Raw genomic sequence first — 19,763 nt, forward strand, 5'->3', positions numbered from 1 at the left:
AAGCAATTGTTCATTGAGTCCTTCCAGGGACAGCAGCAAGGATTGTATGCTTAAATGAACATTTTTGCCTTACCCTCAGATTTAGATGAAAATTATTTTAGAATCTTGCTATTTGCTTACATTGCCCAGGGATGCTGAACAACAAGTAAAAAATAGAATCAAGCAAGCTAGTATTTCCCCTAGAAACTGGTGACATGTGGTATTATGAGCTGGAGTCCCAACTAAAGTTTCATACTGTCTAGCACCAGTACTCAGACTTTCTGTTTTCAATGCCCATGGATGCACTTCAAGTTTAAGAGCAGAAGATCAAATCCAATCCAATCATCAACATTTAAGCAATACTCATTAGGCCCACAGATTCTTAAGAGCGTCACAGTCAGATGTGGTGGATAATTATGAATCTGTAAGATGGAGTTCATAGTTTTGATTTTTGTTTTAATCTTGGTGTAAAACTTGTAATAATTTACCATTCTAGAACAAAAAGAACTGCGGCTTATGATTTACAACTCAAATAGCTGATATGTTATATTATCAAAACGTATATTCTATTGTATTTTAGAAAGTTTAAAAAATTCTCCTTTGGAACAAAAGGACATTATTGACACATCATAATGGGACATGTGGAAGGCTGTCCTCTGCCAAGGAGGAAATATTAGAATATGAATGAGGCCTCCCACAGATTTCACAACAGTCACAGATTAACTTGGTAAAGAGATACATAGACCGCACATGTTCTTCTCCACCAAAGACTTTTGGTTAACAGGTGACCCTGGCTGGGATTGTTGCAAAATTTCAACATTTTCTCCTACCATTTTCTCTGCAACTCTTTTTTTTCTACTGAACTTTTACTGGAACATGAGTATCACTAGGACACTGTTTCTTGATCTCACAGTGTTGGGGGAGATCGTTGAGAGGATATGACAGCGGTTGACCTGTGAGCTAGAACCCAGCAAACGGAGGCTCCTTACTCCCTACCCTGTCCCTGGCATATGCATTCTGTTTGCCTTCCCTGATTCCGAAGCTGCCCCAAGGATGTACCCTTGAGACAGTGATGTGGTGTTGAGACCATCCGGACAATAACCATATCTGAACCCAGTTAAGACCTCTACATAAACTTTTAGGTTTACCGGACAAATGTGGAGATCTGCTAGACTTGCAGCCCCCCAAGACAATCTCATATGCAAGGTCCCCTGCTTATTCAAACTGCCACCTACCAAATCTGGAGTGGCCTACCTCTTTCTTTGGTCTCTTGCTGTGCTCCGTGTACAGGGAGTGGTTTTAGATTACACCTGGGAAGTTCCCGAGAAGTTTGTGAACCAACACAAACCATTTCGAATACTTCTGAAATCTGTTAACTGTGACATTAAAGATTCTATTTTGATATTCTAGAGAAAATTTCTGAAGTTAAAAAAGGAAGTTATATGGGGAAAAACTTAAGTTCTGTCCTAATCATATGTAATTTTTATTAAAACAACATATAAAATCTCCATATTGTATATTTAATGATTGATTTCAGTATATTCTATTATCTTTACTCTTTAATCATCTATTTTCAATATCATCAAAAAGAAAAGTTTGTTTCTACTCTTCAGAAGACATTTTAAGGGAAGCATTTTACTACCTATAAAATATTAGAGTGTTCTATTTTTAATAACCCACCATTAGTAACATGATAGACATCATTAATACTGCTAGCAGAGTTTTAAAAACAAATTAAATCCATTAGTAGCAGTAGAAAACAGCCACTCATTCATCAGCACAGAAAGAAAGATAAATAAATTAGACTTCATGTAACTAAAAGCATGCTCCTTTTGGATAACATTTATATATGAACTTTCAAGCAATTTATGGAGCTAATAGGTTTTATCTGCTATAGGAGAATAAAACGTGAACAAAGAATGGCATAAAAAATGTCAGCCACAATGAAAGGAACGAGGCACTCCGCCAAAATTAGCGACTGACAGCAGAATGGTCTTAAAAGGGAACATTTAGTAAAACAATCTCCAGCTAAGGTAAGAATTCAGAATTATATTTGTAATTAATTCAGCATGCTGACAAGTCAGTTCCACCCCGATTTCTGCCCTCCTGGTGATGGTACAAAGACAAGCGGCCAAAGTAGGAACTTAGTTACTTAGTTAAGTCGAAGAACTTATTCAGTAGATGAAGGGATGACCTATGTTAACAGGTATCATCATAATGAAGGGAGTGCTGTGAAAATGGTAATATTCAATACCACTTAAGCTTTATTTGATATTGATGTTTAAATTATTAGTTCTATTTCTCATGTAAATATACACCTTTCCTTATGAGAATTGAGTGTTGGTTTGTTTTTAATCCTTACCGCTTTCCTGTGAAATCTATCAGGTCGCTATGACTCCCGTTTCAGAGGTGGGCCCAAGACACTGTCCTCACGCATTACAACCTCTCCTCAAGGGACAGTTCTTGGGGCAAAGACCATGATTTACCTTCAAATATCCTCATTTTGGTGAATCAGAATCAAGGGGACCGCTTTTTTCCCCTACCATATTCCCTCTACCTAGAATACTATTTGTTAAAACCTTGCTCACTTTCTAGGTTTTATTCGGCAATTATCTCTTCACTGAAATAGACTGAAATATTCCTGCCTCTGTTCTTCATAGTACTTTCTTCACAGCTGTCATAATAACATCTATCATACCGCATCATGGTTGGTCATATGCATGTCCTTTTCCTCCTGCAGGACTTGGTCACCATTAGGTCCCTCTCACAGAGCCTGCTACAGGGTCTGGCATGAAGTAGCTGTTTGACAACTTTAAAAAAAATAAATAAACTGAATGTGACCCCACAGACACCAGGTAAGAAAAACTGGGTATTGTTACTTTTCATGTTCTTAAAATAGATCCTATCAGTGGGAGTGGAAAAGGCTTAAGAGTAAAGGCAGGAAGTTAATATAAATTATAAAGAGTGATTTAAAAATGTAAATAAAGAAGGAAAACAGTTGGCCTAAATCCAGCTAGACACCTCATTGCAGCGAATGACCCTAGTGAAGGTAATCGGAAGCAGACACATTACCACCCCAAGAGGAGGATTTCATTCCTGAATCATAAAGGGTTAGCTGTAATATCTTAGATGCACTCTTTCGGACAGGAAGGAGGATGAGAAGGATATTACTGATAATACAGAGGCCTGCTGGAGAAAGAACCCCAATGAAAACTGGCAATTCAGCAGTTCTCTCCAGGAAGGGTCTTCAAAACAGCATGCCTCTAATTATCAGTCTGCTGAGGGGAAACAGCTGTTCTAGAGAGCAACAAGGAAATATTCATGGAATTCCTACCTTATGCCAAATCCTTTGCCAAGAGTTTTCATAGATTATTAGATAGAGTTAGATATCATGGTCCCCATTTTACAGGGAGGGAAACTGAAGACTGGGACAGCTGCATGAACTGCTGAGGTTGCAAGCTTAGTGGGGAGCTTTGATCGAACCAAGTTTCGGGGCTTTTCCTATTATGCCCTACACCCACTGCTTTTAGTGTTGGGAAATACCGTTACTCACCTACAGCATTCTATTAAAACTATTCCCATTTTAAGACACCATGCTTAGGCTATTTCACATTTGCTAAATTGTAATTTGAGGATTCCTTTCAAGTGAAGTTGGAGAATTTGTCTATATTCTTTAGGCATCTCATGGAAACCGCGTTTAGGTAAGTTGTTGTCGTAATAATGATGGCTGACAGGTGTGTCTTTAACCGTTCTAGAGAAGGGCCAAAATCCGTACAGCTTCACGTGCTCACACAGCTCAACTGCCACGCTTGTGATCATCAAGCCAGAGGACAGGCGAAACTCCGTCACACCTTCAGTTCTCCAGAAAAGGGCTAGATTTCTCAGGTACTTGGGATGGAAAAATAGAACCTTCTGTCTTGCTCGAGACTCCTTTAGGGTGTCGTACACTTTGAAAGAGGCAATCGTGTTGGCCCTGAAAGAAAACGCTGGCAGAAGAAGGAATGCGTCTCCATAGGTTGCAATGTCCTCCAGAAATATTTCTTTCTTTTTCTTTAAGTTCCCATATCTGCCAAATTAAAAAAAAAATCATCATCATTATCATCAAAGTAGCAGTTTTGGTTACATAAGGCTGAATTTACCACTGGCCAAGCCATTGAACTATTTATATCACTGTTGTATATAAGAGATAAACAGTGGACTCAGTCCAAGTACAAGTAAGCTTCCTGTAAATATCAAGGCTAAGGTCTTCATCTCTCCTTCGTGGTGTCCCAAGGTTTTCATTTATATTTTCTTACTAGGCTGTATCCTTACTGGACACATATATCTTACATTATTTTATCTTCCAACTGAGTAATTTTTTTCTCTAAGGTAGCTTTTTGGTACAGAAATACCTTCCAAATTGATAATGACTGATGTTTTCTCAAACATAGGACACTCTTAAAATGCCTATACATTAAAAAAATTCATTGAGGGGCGCCTGGGTGGCATAGCGGTTAAGCGTCTGCCTTCGGCTCGGGGCGTGATCCCGGCGTTATGGGATCGAGCCCCACATCAGGCTCCTCCACTATGAGCCTGCTTCTTCCTCTCCCACTCCCCCTGCTTGTGTTCCCTCTCTCGCTGGCTGTCTCTATCTCTGTCAAATAAATAAATAAAATCTTTTTAAAAAAAATTCATTGAGCTGTACACCTGTGACCTGTGTATCTTTTTGTATATGTGATCACAAAATAAGTTTCCTTGAAAGAACCTAAAATACTTATATTCATACACACACACACATTTTATTTAATTTATTTATTTATTTATTAAAAGATTTTATTTATTTATTTGACAGAAAGAGAGGCAGCCGGTGAGAGAGGGAACACAAGCAGGGGGAGTGGGAGAGGAAGAAGCAGGCTCCTAGCGGAGGAGCCTGATGTGGGGCTCGATCCCACAACGCCGGGATCACGCCCTGAGCCGAAGGCAGACGATTAACCGCTGTGCCACCCAGGGGCCCCCCACACATGCATTTTAAATTTCCCCTAGGTATTGTGATAGCTCCGTGCTTTTGATTTAAATAATACTTTAGTAAATATACTAGTATGCATGATTGTGTCTAGAAAGTAAACTTTTGGGATGCAGGTATAATATTTCACATTATCTTAAGAGATACTAGAACTATATGAGTATATACTTATATTGTGTATTTTATTAATAATGATTATTAGTGAATTTTGATGAAAACAATGAGTAGGGGTGCCTGGGTGGCTCAGTGGGTTAAGCATCTGCCTTTGGCAGGATCCTGGGACCAAGTCCCATGTTGGGCTCCCAGCTCAGTGGGGAGACTGCTTCTCCCTCTCCCCTGCTCAAGCTCTCTTTCTCTCTCTCAAATAAATAAATAAAATCTTAAAAAAAAAAAAAACAAACCTAAAACCCAATGGAGTTAAACTATGTATGGGATTTTTATTAACCAGGAACATTTTGTAGTGGCTACACTAAAAATTGTAATATAGGAATTATTTTTGGTAATAAACTATCCATAGTAAAAAAAAAAAAAAAGAAAGAAAAATGGGAGGGGCAGGTTCTCCTAAGGCTCATTTTCTGAAGTTTCTAAATAAACTGTTTTATCGGGAAGCTGCTCCCAAGATAAAAGAGTAATGCTAAAATTCTGAAAGAAAATTCTTAAGAGTAACTTAACTATTGTTAGATGAAGAGATAAATCGGTTTTCACTTGATTAGTAATGTTCAGCTTATGACATTAGTTGTACATTGGTGGGGTGCCTGGCTGGCTCAGTGGTAGAGAGTACAACTCTTGATCTCAGGGCTGTAAGTTCGAGCCCCACACTGGGTGTAGAGATTACTTTAAAAAATCAAAAATAAAGTGTTTAAAATAAATTAAAATGGTTTTCTTTAAAAAAAAAAAAGAGAGGTACAATTGGTCATACCTCTTGTGAGCTACAGTCTTCAGAGAAAGTAAAAAATTATGAATATATTCTTCTATCTCCTCCCCAAAAGTAATTCCAGCTGTATTGCAAGTCATTTCAGCAACAAGATTAGTGTTCAAACTAAGAAACATGTTAAACAATAAAATAAATGTTCTCAAACATTATGTAAGTTGGAGGTACTTACTTTAGTTTTATGATACTGGGATTTACAGTCACAACATTGGTTTTACTGCCAACATCTTTACTAACATTTCCTGTGATTGGGGGAAGGTTACACCTGAAATTTGAAAAAAAAAAGTATTTTCAAAATGCAACTTATACAAAAAACTCATACATATACATGCACACATATGTCACTGTCATTTCATTGGAGAAAATCAAGGCTGTTAAGGAGTTCTGAATTGATCCAATTACCATTTAAAACTTTAATAAGAACTCAACTCTTAATTGGCAATTTAACATTGCATGAAATATACAAATTTGATAAATGCTTTCAATATTAAGACCCTTAAACATATCAAAATGAGAAATGACAATTACCTTGCCTAGCTTCTGAAGAGTTCATAATCCTTTTATTAAAATTATTATTTCTATTGATTACATTCCCACAGGGGTTGATCATCAATTTATAGATTTTTAAGAAAAATTGAGGCATTGCAATTAAGGTGACAGAGTCTGCCAGAAGCAAAGACCATATTAAAAAAAACCCTTAAAATCTCCTGATTCCCACATGGATAGTTTTTCTAGCAAATTATGCTGTTAATAAATAAAACCCTAATGTTCCTATAATGATGTTTTCATATAAATGTTCTCTTCCTCTTTTGAGTACTAATTTGTTTTTAGTACTCAAAACAAATTAAGAATTGTAATTTTGAGTAATTATATTCCTTTCACAAAAAAAGGGAAAGTTGGTTATGTCTCCCCAAGTATTGTTTACAGAATTTCAAGTAGACCATTTCTTTAAAGCTATACATACAAAGGGAGCATCACTGAGTGCGACCTAAGGAAAGCTGTTTCAAGTTGACATGTTCTACAGGGACTGAGGTTGAAACAGCATTCCACACTCTGTGAAACATAAAATCAAATGGACCATGTACATCTCTCACTGATAAATATGTCAGAAAATAATTAGATATGGCACCTTGCAAAAAATAAAGATCAATCACAGATAATACAGAAATGCCCTCATTAATGGACATCCTGTAATAACAAATCTACTTTCTAATACAGTCTCATATGCTTTTTAAAATCAAAGGTGATTTCCTGAGAGCGAATCTGACAGAAATTAAAAATTCAGTGGGCCAAATGCAGTCAAAACTAGAGGCTCTGACGGCCAGGGTCACTGAGGCAGAGGAACGCGTTAGCGAATTGGAGGATGGGTTAGTAGAAGAAAAAACGAAAATAGAAGCTGGTCTTAAAAAAATCCACGCCCACGAATGTAGATTACGGGAGATTACTGACTCTATGAAACGATCCAATGTCAGAATCATCGGCATCCCTGAAGGGGTGGAGAAAAACAGAGGTCTAGAAGAGATATTTGAACAAATTGTAGCTGAAAACTTCCCTAATCTAGCAAGGGAAACAAGCATTCGTGTCCAAGAGGCAGAGAGGACCCCATCCAAGCTCAACCAGGACAAACCTACGCCACGGCATGTCATAGTGCAATTCGCAAATATTAGATCCAAGGATACAGTATTGAAAGCGGCCAGGGCAAAGAAATTTCTCACGTACCAAGGCAAAGGTATCAGGATTACGTCAGACCTGTCTACAGAGACCTGGAATGAGAGAAAGGCTTGGGGGGGCATTTTTAAAGCTCTTTCAGAGAAAAACATGCAGCCAAGGATCCTTTATCCAGCAAAGCTGTCATTCAGAATTGATGGAGAAATAAAGACGTTCCAAAATCGCCAATCATTAACCAATTTCGTAACCACGAAACCAGCCCTACAGGAGATATTAAGGGGGGCTCTATAAAGGTAAAAAGGCCCCAAGAGTGATACAGAGCAGCAAGTCACAACCGATACAAAGACTTTAAAGAGAAATGGCATCATTAAAATCATATCTGTCAATAATCTCTATCAATCTAAATGGCTTAAACTCTCCCATAAAACGCCACAGGGTTGCAGATTGGATAAAAAGACATGACCCATCCATTTGCTGTCTACAAGAGACTCATTTTGAACCCAAAGATGCATTCAGACTTAGAGTAAGGGGATGGAGTACCATCTTCCACGCAAATGGACCTCAAAAGAAAGCTGGAGTAGCAATTCTCATATCAGATAGACTGGATTTTAAACTAGAGGCCATAGAGAGAGATACAGAAGGGCACTATATTATTCTTAAAGGAAGTATTCAACAAGTGGATATGACAATTATTAATATATATGCCCCCAACAGGGGAGCAGCAAGATACACAAGCCAACTCTTAACCAAAATAAAGAGACATATAGATAAGAACACAGTAATAGTAGGGGACCTCAACACCCCACTATCAGAAATAGACAGAACACCCTGGCAAAAACTAAGCAAAGAATCAAAGGCTTTGAATGCCATACTCGACGAGTTGGACCTCATAGATATATATAGAACACTACACCCCAGAACCAAAGAATACTCATTCTATTCAAATGCCCATGGAACATTCTCAAGAATAGATCATGCTCTGGGACACAAAACAGGTCTCAGCCAATACCAAAAGATTGAAATTATCCCCTGCATATTCTCAGACCACAACGCTCTGAAATTGGAACTCAACCACAAGGAAAAACCTGGAAGAAACTCAAACACTTGGAGGCTAAGAACCATCCTGCTCAAGAATGACTCGATAAACCAGGAAATCAAAAAACAAATTAAACAATTTATGGAGACCAACGAGAATGAATACACAACGGTCCAAAACCTATGGGATACTGCAAAGGCAGTCCTAAGGGGGAAATACATAGCCATCCAAGCCTCACTCAAAAGAATAGAAAAATCTAAAATGCAGTTTCTATATTCTCACCTCAAGAAACTGGAACAGCAACAGAGGGACAGGCCTAACCCACTGACAAGGAAGGAGTTGACCAAGATTAGAGCAGAAATCAATGAATTAGAGACCAGAACCACAGTAGAGCAGATCAACAGGACTAGAAGCTGGTTCTTTGAGAGAATCCATAAAATTGATAGACCACTGGCAAAACTTGTCCAAAAACAAAGAGAAAGGACTGAGATTATTAAAATTATGACTGAAAAGGGAGAGGTCACGACCAGCACCATTGAAATTGCAAGGATTATTAGAAACTTTTATCAACAGCTATATGCCAAAAAACTAAACAATCTGGAAGAGATGGAGGCCTTCCTGGAAACCTATAAACTACCAAGACTGAAACAGGAAGAAATAGATTTCTTAAATAGGCCAATTAACTATGAAGAAATTGAGTCAGTGATAAACAACCTTCCAAATAATAAAACTCCAGGCCCAGACGGTTTTCCTGGGGAATTCTACCAAACATTCAAAGAAGAAATAATACCTATTCTCCTAAAGCTATTTCAAAAAATAGAAACAGAAGGAAAGCTACCAAACTCATTCTATGAGGCTAATATTACCTTGATCCCCAAACCAGGCAAAGACCCCCTCAAAAAGGAGAATTACAGACCGATTTCTCTAATGAATATGGATGCCAAAATCCTCAACAAGATCCTTGCTAATAGAATCCAACAGTACATTAAAAGGATTATCCATCATGACCAAGTGGGATTCATACCTGGGATGCAAGCATGGTTCAACACTCGCAAATCAATCAATGTGATACATCATATCAACAAGAAAAGACTCAAGAACCATATGATCCTCTCAATTGATGCAGAAAAAGCATTTGACAAAATACAGCATCCTTTCCTGATTAAAACCCTTCAGAGTGTAGGAATAGAGGGTACATTTCTCAATCTCATAAAAGCCATCTATGAAAAGCCTACTGCAAGCATTATTCTCAATGGGGAAAAGCTGGAAGCCTTTCCCTTAAGATCAGGAACACGACAAGGATGCCCACTCTCGCCACTATTATTCAACATAGTACTAGAAGTCCTTGCAACAGCAATCAGAAGACAAAAAGGGATCAAAGGTATCCAAATCGGCAAAGAAGAAGTCAAACTGTCTCTCTTTGCAGATGACATGATACTCTATATGGAAAACCCAAAGGAATCCACTCCCAAACTATTAGAAGTTATAGAACAATTCAGTAAGGTGGCAGGATACAAAATCAATGCCCAGAAATCAGTTGCATTTCTATACACGAATAACGAGACTGAAGAAAGAGAAATTAGGGAATCCATCCCATTTACAATAACACCAAAAACCATGCGTTACCTTGGAATTAACTTAACCAGAGACGTAAAGGACCTATATGCTAGAAACTATAGATCACTTTTGAAAGATATTGAGGAAGACATAAAAAGATGGAAAAATATTCCATGCTCATGGATTGGAAGAATTAACATAGTTAAAATGTCCATACTACCCAGAGCAATCTACACTTTCAATGCTATCCCGATCAAAATACCGAGGACATTTTTCAAAGAACTGGAACAAATAGTCCTTAAATTTGTATGGAACCAGAAAAGGCCCCGAATCTCCAAGGAACTGTTGAAAAGGAAAAACAAAGCTGGGGGCATCACAATGCCGGATTTCGAGCTGTACTACAAAGCTGTGATCACAAAGACAGCATGGTACTGGCACAAAAACAGACACATCGACCAATGGAACAGAATAGAGAACCCAGAAATGGACCCTCGGCTCTTTGGGCAACTAATCTTTGATAAAGCAGGAAAAAACATCCGGTGGAAAAAAGACAGTCTCTTCAATAAATGGTGCTGGGAAAATTGGACAGCTACATGCAAAAGAATGAAACTTGACCACTCTCTCACACCATACACAAAAATAAACTCCAAATGGATGAAAGACCTCAATGTGAGACAGGAATCCATCAAAATTCTAGAGGAGAACATAGGCAACAACTTCTATGACATCGGCCAGAGCAACCTTTTTCACGACACATCTCCAAAGGCAAGAGAAATAAAAGATAAAATGAACTTATGGGACTTTATCAGGATAAAGAGCTTCTGCACAGCCAAGGAAACAGTCAAAAAAACTAAGAGACAGCCCACGGAATGGGAGAATATATTTGCAAAGGACACCACAGATAAAGGACTGGTATCCAAGATCTACAAAGAACTTCTCAAACTCAATACACGAGAAACAAATAAACAAATCATAAAATGGGCAGAAGATATGAACAGACACTTTTCCAATGAAGACATACAAATGGCTAACAGACACATGAAAAAATGTTCAAAATCATTAGCCATCAGGGAAATTCAAATCAAAACCACACTGAGATACCACCTTACGCCAGTTAGAATGGCAAAGATAGACAAGGCAAGAAACAACAATTGTTGGAGAGGATGTGGAGAAAGGGGATCCCTCCTACATTGTTGGTGGGAATGCAAGTTGGTACAGCCACTCTGGAAAACAGTGTGGAGGTCCCTTAAAAAGTTAAAAATTGAACTACCCTATGACCCAGCCATTGCACTACTGGGTGTTTACCCCAAAGATACAGACGTAGTAAAGAGAAGGGCCATATGCACCCCAATGTTCATAGCTGCATTGTCCACAATAGCCAAATCATGGAAGGAGCCGAGATGCCCTTCAACAGATGACTGGATTAAGAAGCTGTGGTCCATATATACAATGGAATATTACTCAGCTATCAGAAAGAACGAATTCTCAACATTTGCTGCAACATGGACGGCACTGGAGGAGATAATGCTAAGTGAAATAAGTCAAGCAGAGAAAGACAATTATCATATGATTTCTCTCATCTATGGAACATAAGAACTAGGATGATCGGTAGGGGAAGAAAGGGATAAAGAAAAGGGGGGTAATCAGAAGGGGGAATGAAACATGAGAGACTATGGACTATGAGAAACAAACTGAAGACTTCAGAGGGGAGGGGGTGGGGGAATGGGATAGACTGGTGATGGGTAGTAAGGAGGGCACGTATTGCATGGTGCACTGGGTGTTATACGCAACTAATAGCATCAAACTTTACATCGGAATCTGGGGATGTACTGTATGGTGATTAACATAATATAATAAAATAAAATAAAATTAAAATAAAATAAAATCAAAGGTGATTTCCAATAGAGTCATAGGAGACTCCAAGGGGAAAATGGAGTGTCGTATACATGCAGTGGTAGTTGGTAAAACCATTCATCACCTCTGTTTGTTCCTTCCCCACTTAACTAGTAGTTCCCAAACTTTTGAAATGAAAAGCAAACAATAATAAGCAGTCTCCAGACTATTATTATAAATCTCTGAACATGTATATCCAAAATGACTACACGCTTAACATTTATATCAATTTCAATGCCCATGACCACATCTAAGCCCTCATTTGGCCTTTCAGTCTGGAAGACTCACTTCACGGGGAACTCTGTCTCAGGAACACCTCTGGCAAACGTAGGATCTAGAATATGCACACTTACTGTAGAGTTCAAAATAAGTAGCTGCTGAGATGTTTGTTTTTCTTTTTTAAACCTGAACTTGTATTTCGTGTATCTACTATAAGGTAAAATGGATGGGTAGCCGTTATATTCCCCACAGATGGTTTGAGAAGTTTAAGTCTATAAAAAGTCTATTACAAGAAGAATTATTTAGCTTCCTTATGGCTGTTTCATAGCAAGTGCTTTAACTCAATGGCTAAATCATTCAGGTATTGGTCATTTTAACACAAATCACGAGGAGCCCGTTCAATGACCTGCTGGACTGTCAGGTCTATTGTTCTGTCATTACCTGTAGCGTTGAAAACTTAAAATGAGATTCAAGTAAAACAGTGGGATGGGGGAGGGGAGCTACTGACTGAAAATCCTGCCTTTTTAGTTGCTAAAAAAGGGCAGCATTAAATCAATAAGGATCAAAGGCTCTCCTCTGATGTATGAAATCAGTGCCCCTGAAATAGGAAGAAACAGATTTCGACTTACTTTTTAAAAAGGTGCATTTCAATTGAACTCCATCCTCACAGGGATGAATCATCTTTCCATCATATTCTGAAAGTGCGGAAACTCTGAGCCTTGGCTTATTAGCACAGGCTCACGGAGAAACCGCTTTTGCTTCTGTTTGCAAGCTAGCTGCTACTGAGATACAAACACTTTAAAATATCAGAATTTAGAAGCTCCACAATTTCTTTTTTAAATTTCAAGCCAGAAAACTAAACAATGATGTTGCATGGCAATGCAATGCTTAAGTCAGCATTTTCTTGAGTATTATCTGAGAACAAAAGTTTCTTGAAATGCTCTGTATGTGTACACACACACACACACACACTTCTTTTTTTCTTTTTTCCAGGTGAACCTGGGAAATGTTCTCCAGAGTCCTTCTGAGGGAGCCATGGTATCAATACACTGAAGGCTCTGACAAGTCCTGCAGTGAAGACCCTCTTTCACCATGATTTCAAGCAGAGTTTCTGCAAAGTAACCATAGCACAGTTTTATCCTTCTGGTATTAACATTCTGAGGAACTCGTGATCCATTTAACACTTCAGGAAAGGCTACTTAGATAATTTGTAGACTTAAGCAACACAGCTCAAAGGTCAAAATTTACATGGAGTAGCTTTACAGCATCCCTTTAAAATATCCAACTGACCTTTGGTTTCAAGGATACCAATCAATCTGACAGGTCTTACCTAAAAACAAAGTCGGATTTATCTATTTCAGCTCCGCAAAGAGACTTATTCAGAATTCCCCCGTTTCCAACCACTGCACACTCATTGTAGGGGTACTCCATGAAAGGCTGAGACTAGCAGGAGAAAGTGAAAAACTATCACGAAATATCTCTAGTTTCAGAACCATAAACATCATCAGCTTAATTCGAGCAGCTTAAGTTTTTATACATGCTAAGGAAAGAAGAAGAGCAAGGAAAATAAACAGAGGTAGCGAAGCTATAGCATGTTGACCAGCTTATGACATAATAAAAAAATCCGGTAAACCTGCGTTTCATTTCTCTTGAGAGGAATATCCAATGTATCATATACAGTACAGTGTAATAATCTAAAATATAATACATTTATTTATAAAATGTAACTCAATGTATCTTACATCACATAATTAAGCACATAACATTAGACCAGGCAAAATCCCACATTGGGCCTTTCCAACAAACAGGAAAGTTTGCAGCAAAATAGAAGAAATAAAGCAATTAGAAAGTATCATGAAATCCTCTATTCTTGGGCATAAAATTAATAGCTAATTTAGTGGAAGTTCCCTGTGCTTCTTGAACAGACCTTCGGGCTCAGTGATGACATGAGATTTATGCCTGACGTCTCTGCAAATGACCAGACCCGGTGCTGTCGGGACACCTACTAACTCTGTGCTGACATATTTCAAATGAATTTCCAAGGCCCGAATCTTTTATATTTCCTCCAAGGACCCAACTTGTCTGCCCCACAAGATTTCCCCCTTTTCCCAAGTCTTTCCCGGTCTGAAACATAACTTCTCCATTCGACAGTGCACTTCTTTGCCGGTCACTTTCCCTGAAGTCATGCCATGACCCTGAGCAGCACCAAGGGGGCCCAGCTCAGACTCCACTGTGACATTGTCCTGATTCACCTCTTTTGTCTTTAGAATTCAAGGGGAGGTCCTCAAGGGCAGAGAGTGTGTTTATGACTTCTAACTTCCCCTCATCTTTCACCGTAGACCCTGCATGATGTTTCAGTAATGCTTGCTGGCCCAATGGCCTGCCCTGGAAAAAACCTCCGGTGCTGAGCTGGGACCCACTTGGACCAGGTTGTAGAGACGACTGGGAAATATTCAGGAAATTTGTGAACTGCTGAAGCCACTGGTACATGCTAATCGGCCACACCAGGGGTATGTACACCACTGAAACTGGCCCACACTATGAATCAGGGCAGCCTACTGCCCAGAGCCAGTTTACCAGCACCAATGGCAGCACCTCAGAGCCAGTGTGGTTCTGAGAAGCCCACAGGACTCCCGAATCCCTGTGACCGTCAGGTGCTCCTTAGGCTCCATCTGGGAGATGCCAACAAGCAGAGAGAGAGCTCTGGTTCAGCCCGTCTAGGTTTGTCTCTAACAATTAAGAATCATTTTTGTGATTATACGAGAGACGCTGTTCCAAGGGCCTGACTTATTAACACATGTGATCCTTCTGAGCATTTTACAGACGGGAAATAAAAGCATGGGTTTAAGTAATGGCTAGCAAGTGTCAGAGCTGGGGTTCAAACCCCTGAAAGAGGTCACACTCTTCTTATCACATTCCCCAGCTTCTCACATTCAATGAATACAATGTTCTTTTAATTATGTACCATAGTTCTCTTTGTATCTGCAATGCCTGAAGTTAATGGTTCCCAAATACCTCAGGCGATTTCAACTCTGCTGGACTTCTAGCTCAAGAGGTCTTCCACCCGTGTTTACTAAATGGTGCCCTGATAAATCCTGAATTTTACAGATCGGATAGAATACAAATATATTCTTACTGGTATACGACAGAAAAGATGACTGAAGGAAACATGTCTTCAATTCAGCACTCAAAATAACACGTTTTCTCGGGTTTCTTGGTCAACTGGGGGGAAAAGCCCATATGCCTGGGGATCTCATATTCGGTAAGAGTAACCTCTGAGTTACAAACTTCGTTTCCTAAAATAAAGCTGCTATGAAAGTGGAAAATCTGTGCTATGTTGAGCAAGGCCTGCTCATTTCTCCCTCTGGTCGAAAACCAACTTTGTTTTCTTTCAAGTATCTTAAGCAAAGCGTTTGGAGGAAATGACTTCTGGACATTCATCAAAAGTATCTATTATGATCTGAGAGCTGTGTGCCCCACCCTTTTCTAGCAGAACAGAACAGGGAGGGTGGGGACGCAGGAAGCAGGGCGGGAAGGAGGCCAGCTCCCTTAGGGGCCTCCTCCACAGAGAGGGAGTGCTGAAGCAACACAGAAAAGTGGCCTTGTTTTGCAACGGTTAACTGTACGGACTTCAGAACTACCTCCCCGCAGACCCCCTTGCCCTAATTTTGAAAAATCAGTGCAAATTTGGGAAATGGATGCTGTTGGTAATTGCACATAGAATTACCAAGCCCAGGTTATTCTTTTCAAGGTGCCAATTAGAAGCCAAAAAATCCCCGCTGCTCTGTTCTGGTCAGTCTAAAGCAAGGAAAACACTAGAAAAAAATCGCAAGGCTGAAAGAGTTGCTCATTGTGAAACTCTCCCAGGTCTTTTTTGATTGGGAATATAAATATTCTGTACTTATTATCTTTTTGATTATTGGTAATTTCAACGCATCATGAGGGCATTTTTAGGATGCTTTATAGGTGATTTTTGGTTCCCTTTTCCTTCCAGAAAATTTGTAATATTTTTTCTCTATAATTTTCTATTCATTTTTCAATCATTCCCAGCCATTTAAGTGTTCCTTTGAATTATAATAGTCAAAGAAAAACTGGAACAACTTACATGACCAATAAATTAGTTGAAAGAAGTCAAAGGTCCAACAAAAGGGAATTAATTGCAAGAACTGAATATTCTACGGTTGGTAAACTGCATACATAAGGTCATCCCATTTTTGACCATACTGACTTAGCTTAATTGCTTTTAATCAAATCATGAAAAGATGACCGAGAGTGTATGTTTATAAGCAATGGGATGTTCTTCACGACAAAAAATCTCCCCAAGTTTGAATTTATATAAAAGAAGTTTCTTCTTGTAATGACACTATCATTACTCATTAGTTTATTTAATGAATGTGTAATGAATGCATATATGCACTGGGGAATGTTCTGGAGCTTGGGATACATCAATGAACATACCACACAGAAATCCCTGAATGTGTGGTTATGTTCACTGACCACAAATTCTTTTCTTTTTCTTTTTAAGATTTATTTATTTATTTTAGAGAAGGAGAGCACAGGAAGAGGGAGAGAGAATCTGAAGCAGACTCCGCCCTGAGCATGGAGCCCAACGTGGGGCTCGATCTCACGACCCTGAGATCATGACTTGAGTTGAAACCAAAGTCGGATGCTTAACCGACTGCACCACCCAGGCGCCCCCACTGACCACAAATTCTTAACATCTTTACTTCCCAAAGATTAGCCACATAAACCCATGGTTCTTTGTGAAGGAATTGATTCAGTCACCAAAACTGACAACTGGAAGAATCTTATTCCAGGTGAAAAATGGTCCTCTTTCCAAGCCCCAGTAATTACTATGCAGAAAGCCCAAGGAGCTCATCTCATGCAAGGATGAGTCATGAAGACTCAAGGACTCGGAGAGCTTATCACGTAAGATACAAATACCATTCCCTGCAGAGCCACTTGCATTCAAAATTGCCTTTTTAAAATGGACCCCATCACCATCTTTCACATCAAAACAACGTATGGTATTTTAATTCTAAGTTAACGCCTCCATTAGTATAAGTTACAACATAACGTGGGAGAAAAGTCACCTGGAATGGTGACAAACTAAGCCACAACAAATCTTTACTCACCACTGGAAACATATTAAAAATGTTCTCTCTAATTAGGATTTCGTTTTTGCTTTCCACCTCATAACTCATGTTGGTCCCAGCTGGAGTGTTATTCTGAGAAACAATGAAGTTTTGAGCAGCATCACAACAGGAAGCAAGTTTTGCTCTGTGAAGGATAAGAATAAAAGTGAACCACGGAACGAGATTAAGAAACCAGAAATAGAGGCTATAGTGGAAAATGCAAGAGGATTTTGCCATATTGACTTTCAGAAAGAAGAGAAATGGTTCACAAAGACGACATTTTTATCTCTTGCCACCCTGACTGGACTGGATGGTGGAATGATAACCCAGCAGGATCAAAGAGCGGAGAATGTGAAACATACTTACGCTCAGGGAGGGACCCTCTCACTGACAGAAAACACTGAACATAATGGTTCACATATAAAAACGTCCTCCTAATGATAATGTTGTAACATTAAAGAGAAAAATGACAGGATATACTGCAATTATTTTATAATAATTATAAAGTAGAGAAACTAAATTAAGAACAGTGTTACAAATTGTCACCAAAGCAACATATAGTCATTTACTAGGGGACAAGTCCAATGAAAAGAAGAATCGTTCACTACAGTGATTTGTCTCTAGCTTTACTGATATAATTCACAAGCACAAATTATTTATATTTAAGGTGTTCAACTTCACATTTTGCTGTGTTTATACATTGTGGAATAATCAGCACCACAATCAAGCTAATTGACATATCCAACACCTCACATAATTTCCACTGTTTTCATTTGTGTGTGTGTGTGTGTGTGTGTGTGTGTGTGTGTGGTGAGAATAGTTGATATTTACCCCTTTAGCAAATTTCAAGTATACAATATAGTATTGCTATCTACCCTACACTGCTGTAAATTAACACAGGGAATTTCTGAGTGAAGTGAATTTAGAGTTGCCATTCCTTATAGAAAGAATGTAATTTAGTATCAAGCACTGTTTCAAAACTCTTACTGTGGAGTGAAACATTATTAATAGAGCGTAGACCCAGGTAGGTCCTTCCAGGGATCATCAAGGCTCGCCCCCAACCACTGACAGGTCAATCTAGATCCACTCCGAATTTCTATTTTGTTTACATAATTCTCCAGGGACGCCGAATCCACAGCATCACTTCATAATTATTCTAGAGTTTAATCAACCTTGAAGTCAAGAGATCCTTCCATTTGCACAACTCAACTATATCTTAACTTAAATCCATTTCCCTTGTTCGTTTTTCATAGAATCTCTCCATAAAAACACTTCATGTAATTGAAAATGGTAATAATCAAGGGGAACTTGAACCTTATCAATCTGGAAGCATTGAGAGAAGCTCCTCTTCTCTCAGATTTTCCTCCTAAGGCCAATTTTTCATTATTTTAGTCATCTTGTTCCACTTTAAACCTTTACTTATTTCTCCATAAAACTTAAAAATACCTATCAAACCGACTTTTAACTACAGAGAACAGAAGTTTGCTGGAAGGGAGGTGGGTGGGGGGATGGGTTAAATGGGTGATAGGGATTAAGAGGGGCACTTGTGATGAGCACTGGGTATTGTAAGTGGTAAATCACAAAATTCTACTACTGAAATATTACACTATATGTTAACGAACTGGAATTTAAATAAAAACTTAAAAAAGAAAAAAAATATGTACCAAAGCTGGATCCAATCATAGCACAAAGGACAGTGAATATTCAGTGAACACGCCTGACATGCTCGTTGCTGACATCCTAGATTCATAACTGGTCCTTCCCCATTTATTGGTCTTGGTCCTGAACTTGTTTGTACAAGTTCCTACTGAATTTCGTCTTTCTGAAAAAATACAATGCTCTAATCTCTCACGGTCATTTTGAATTATATTCCAGTCTTCCCGAATTTCAATAATTCTCAGGGCATGAAAAGTCAGTGCTGTGATGTTATTTGTACCCTAAAATCAATATTTTCAACAATACTTATCAGTTAATTTATATCATTAGAATAGTACATCCTTCTTAATTGAATTCTATCACCTGCTTATTATCCCTCTTTGGATTTCAGAGCCTACCGTGTCTTAAAGACAGTTCATGGAGATTCACAAAAGGAAAAATTGAAAATGGAATGACATGTAGTCAAAAACATGATACTAAGTAGTTTTTTAATTATAAATTTATCTCATAACAATTCAATGTGGCATATTTCGAATTCAGAAATCCTTATGTGTTTATCATTTTAAATGTCTCTTTTATGCAACACTTTGAATAAAGGTAATGGAATATATTCTCATTTACCTTTGACAAGTAGCTTGATTTCTCTAAGGATATTCAGTGTTTAAAAGACTATTGCATCACCAAAAA

At 38.5% G+C, this 19,763-nt stretch overlaps 1 protein-coding gene across 1 annotated transcript in view; it reads right to left on the bottom strand.

Annotated features, from left to right (window-relative positions):
* Nucleotides 1-2,085: 2,085 nt before the first annotated feature.
* ST8SIA6 (ST8 alpha-N-acetyl-neuraminide alpha-2,8-sialyltransferase 6) overlaps nucleotides 2,086-19,763 on the bottom strand; it is a 147,331-nt gene continuing 129,653 nt past the window's right edge. The window contains exons 5-8 of the mRNA XM_034644225.1: nucleotides 17,421-17,565; nucleotides 13,616-13,728; nucleotides 6,085-6,177; nucleotides 2,086-4,045 (exon numbers count right to left, since the gene is read on the bottom strand). Coding sequence (XP_034500116.1) covers nucleotides 3,577-4,045; nucleotides 6,085-6,177; nucleotides 13,616-13,728; nucleotides 17,421-17,565 — 820 coding nt within the window. The 3' untranslated portion in view covers nucleotides 2,086-3,576. The remainder of the gene's footprint in view (nucleotides 4,046-6,084; nucleotides 6,178-13,615; nucleotides 13,729-17,420; nucleotides 17,566-19,763) is intronic.

The sequence above is a fragment of the Ailuropoda melanoleuca genome, chromosome 15 (genome assembly GCF_002007445.2).
Source record: "Ailuropoda melanoleuca isolate Jingjing chromosome 15, ASM200744v2, whole genome shotgun sequence".
Taxonomy (NCBI): Eukaryota; Metazoa; Chordata; class Mammalia; order Carnivora; family Ursidae; genus Ailuropoda; species Ailuropoda melanoleuca.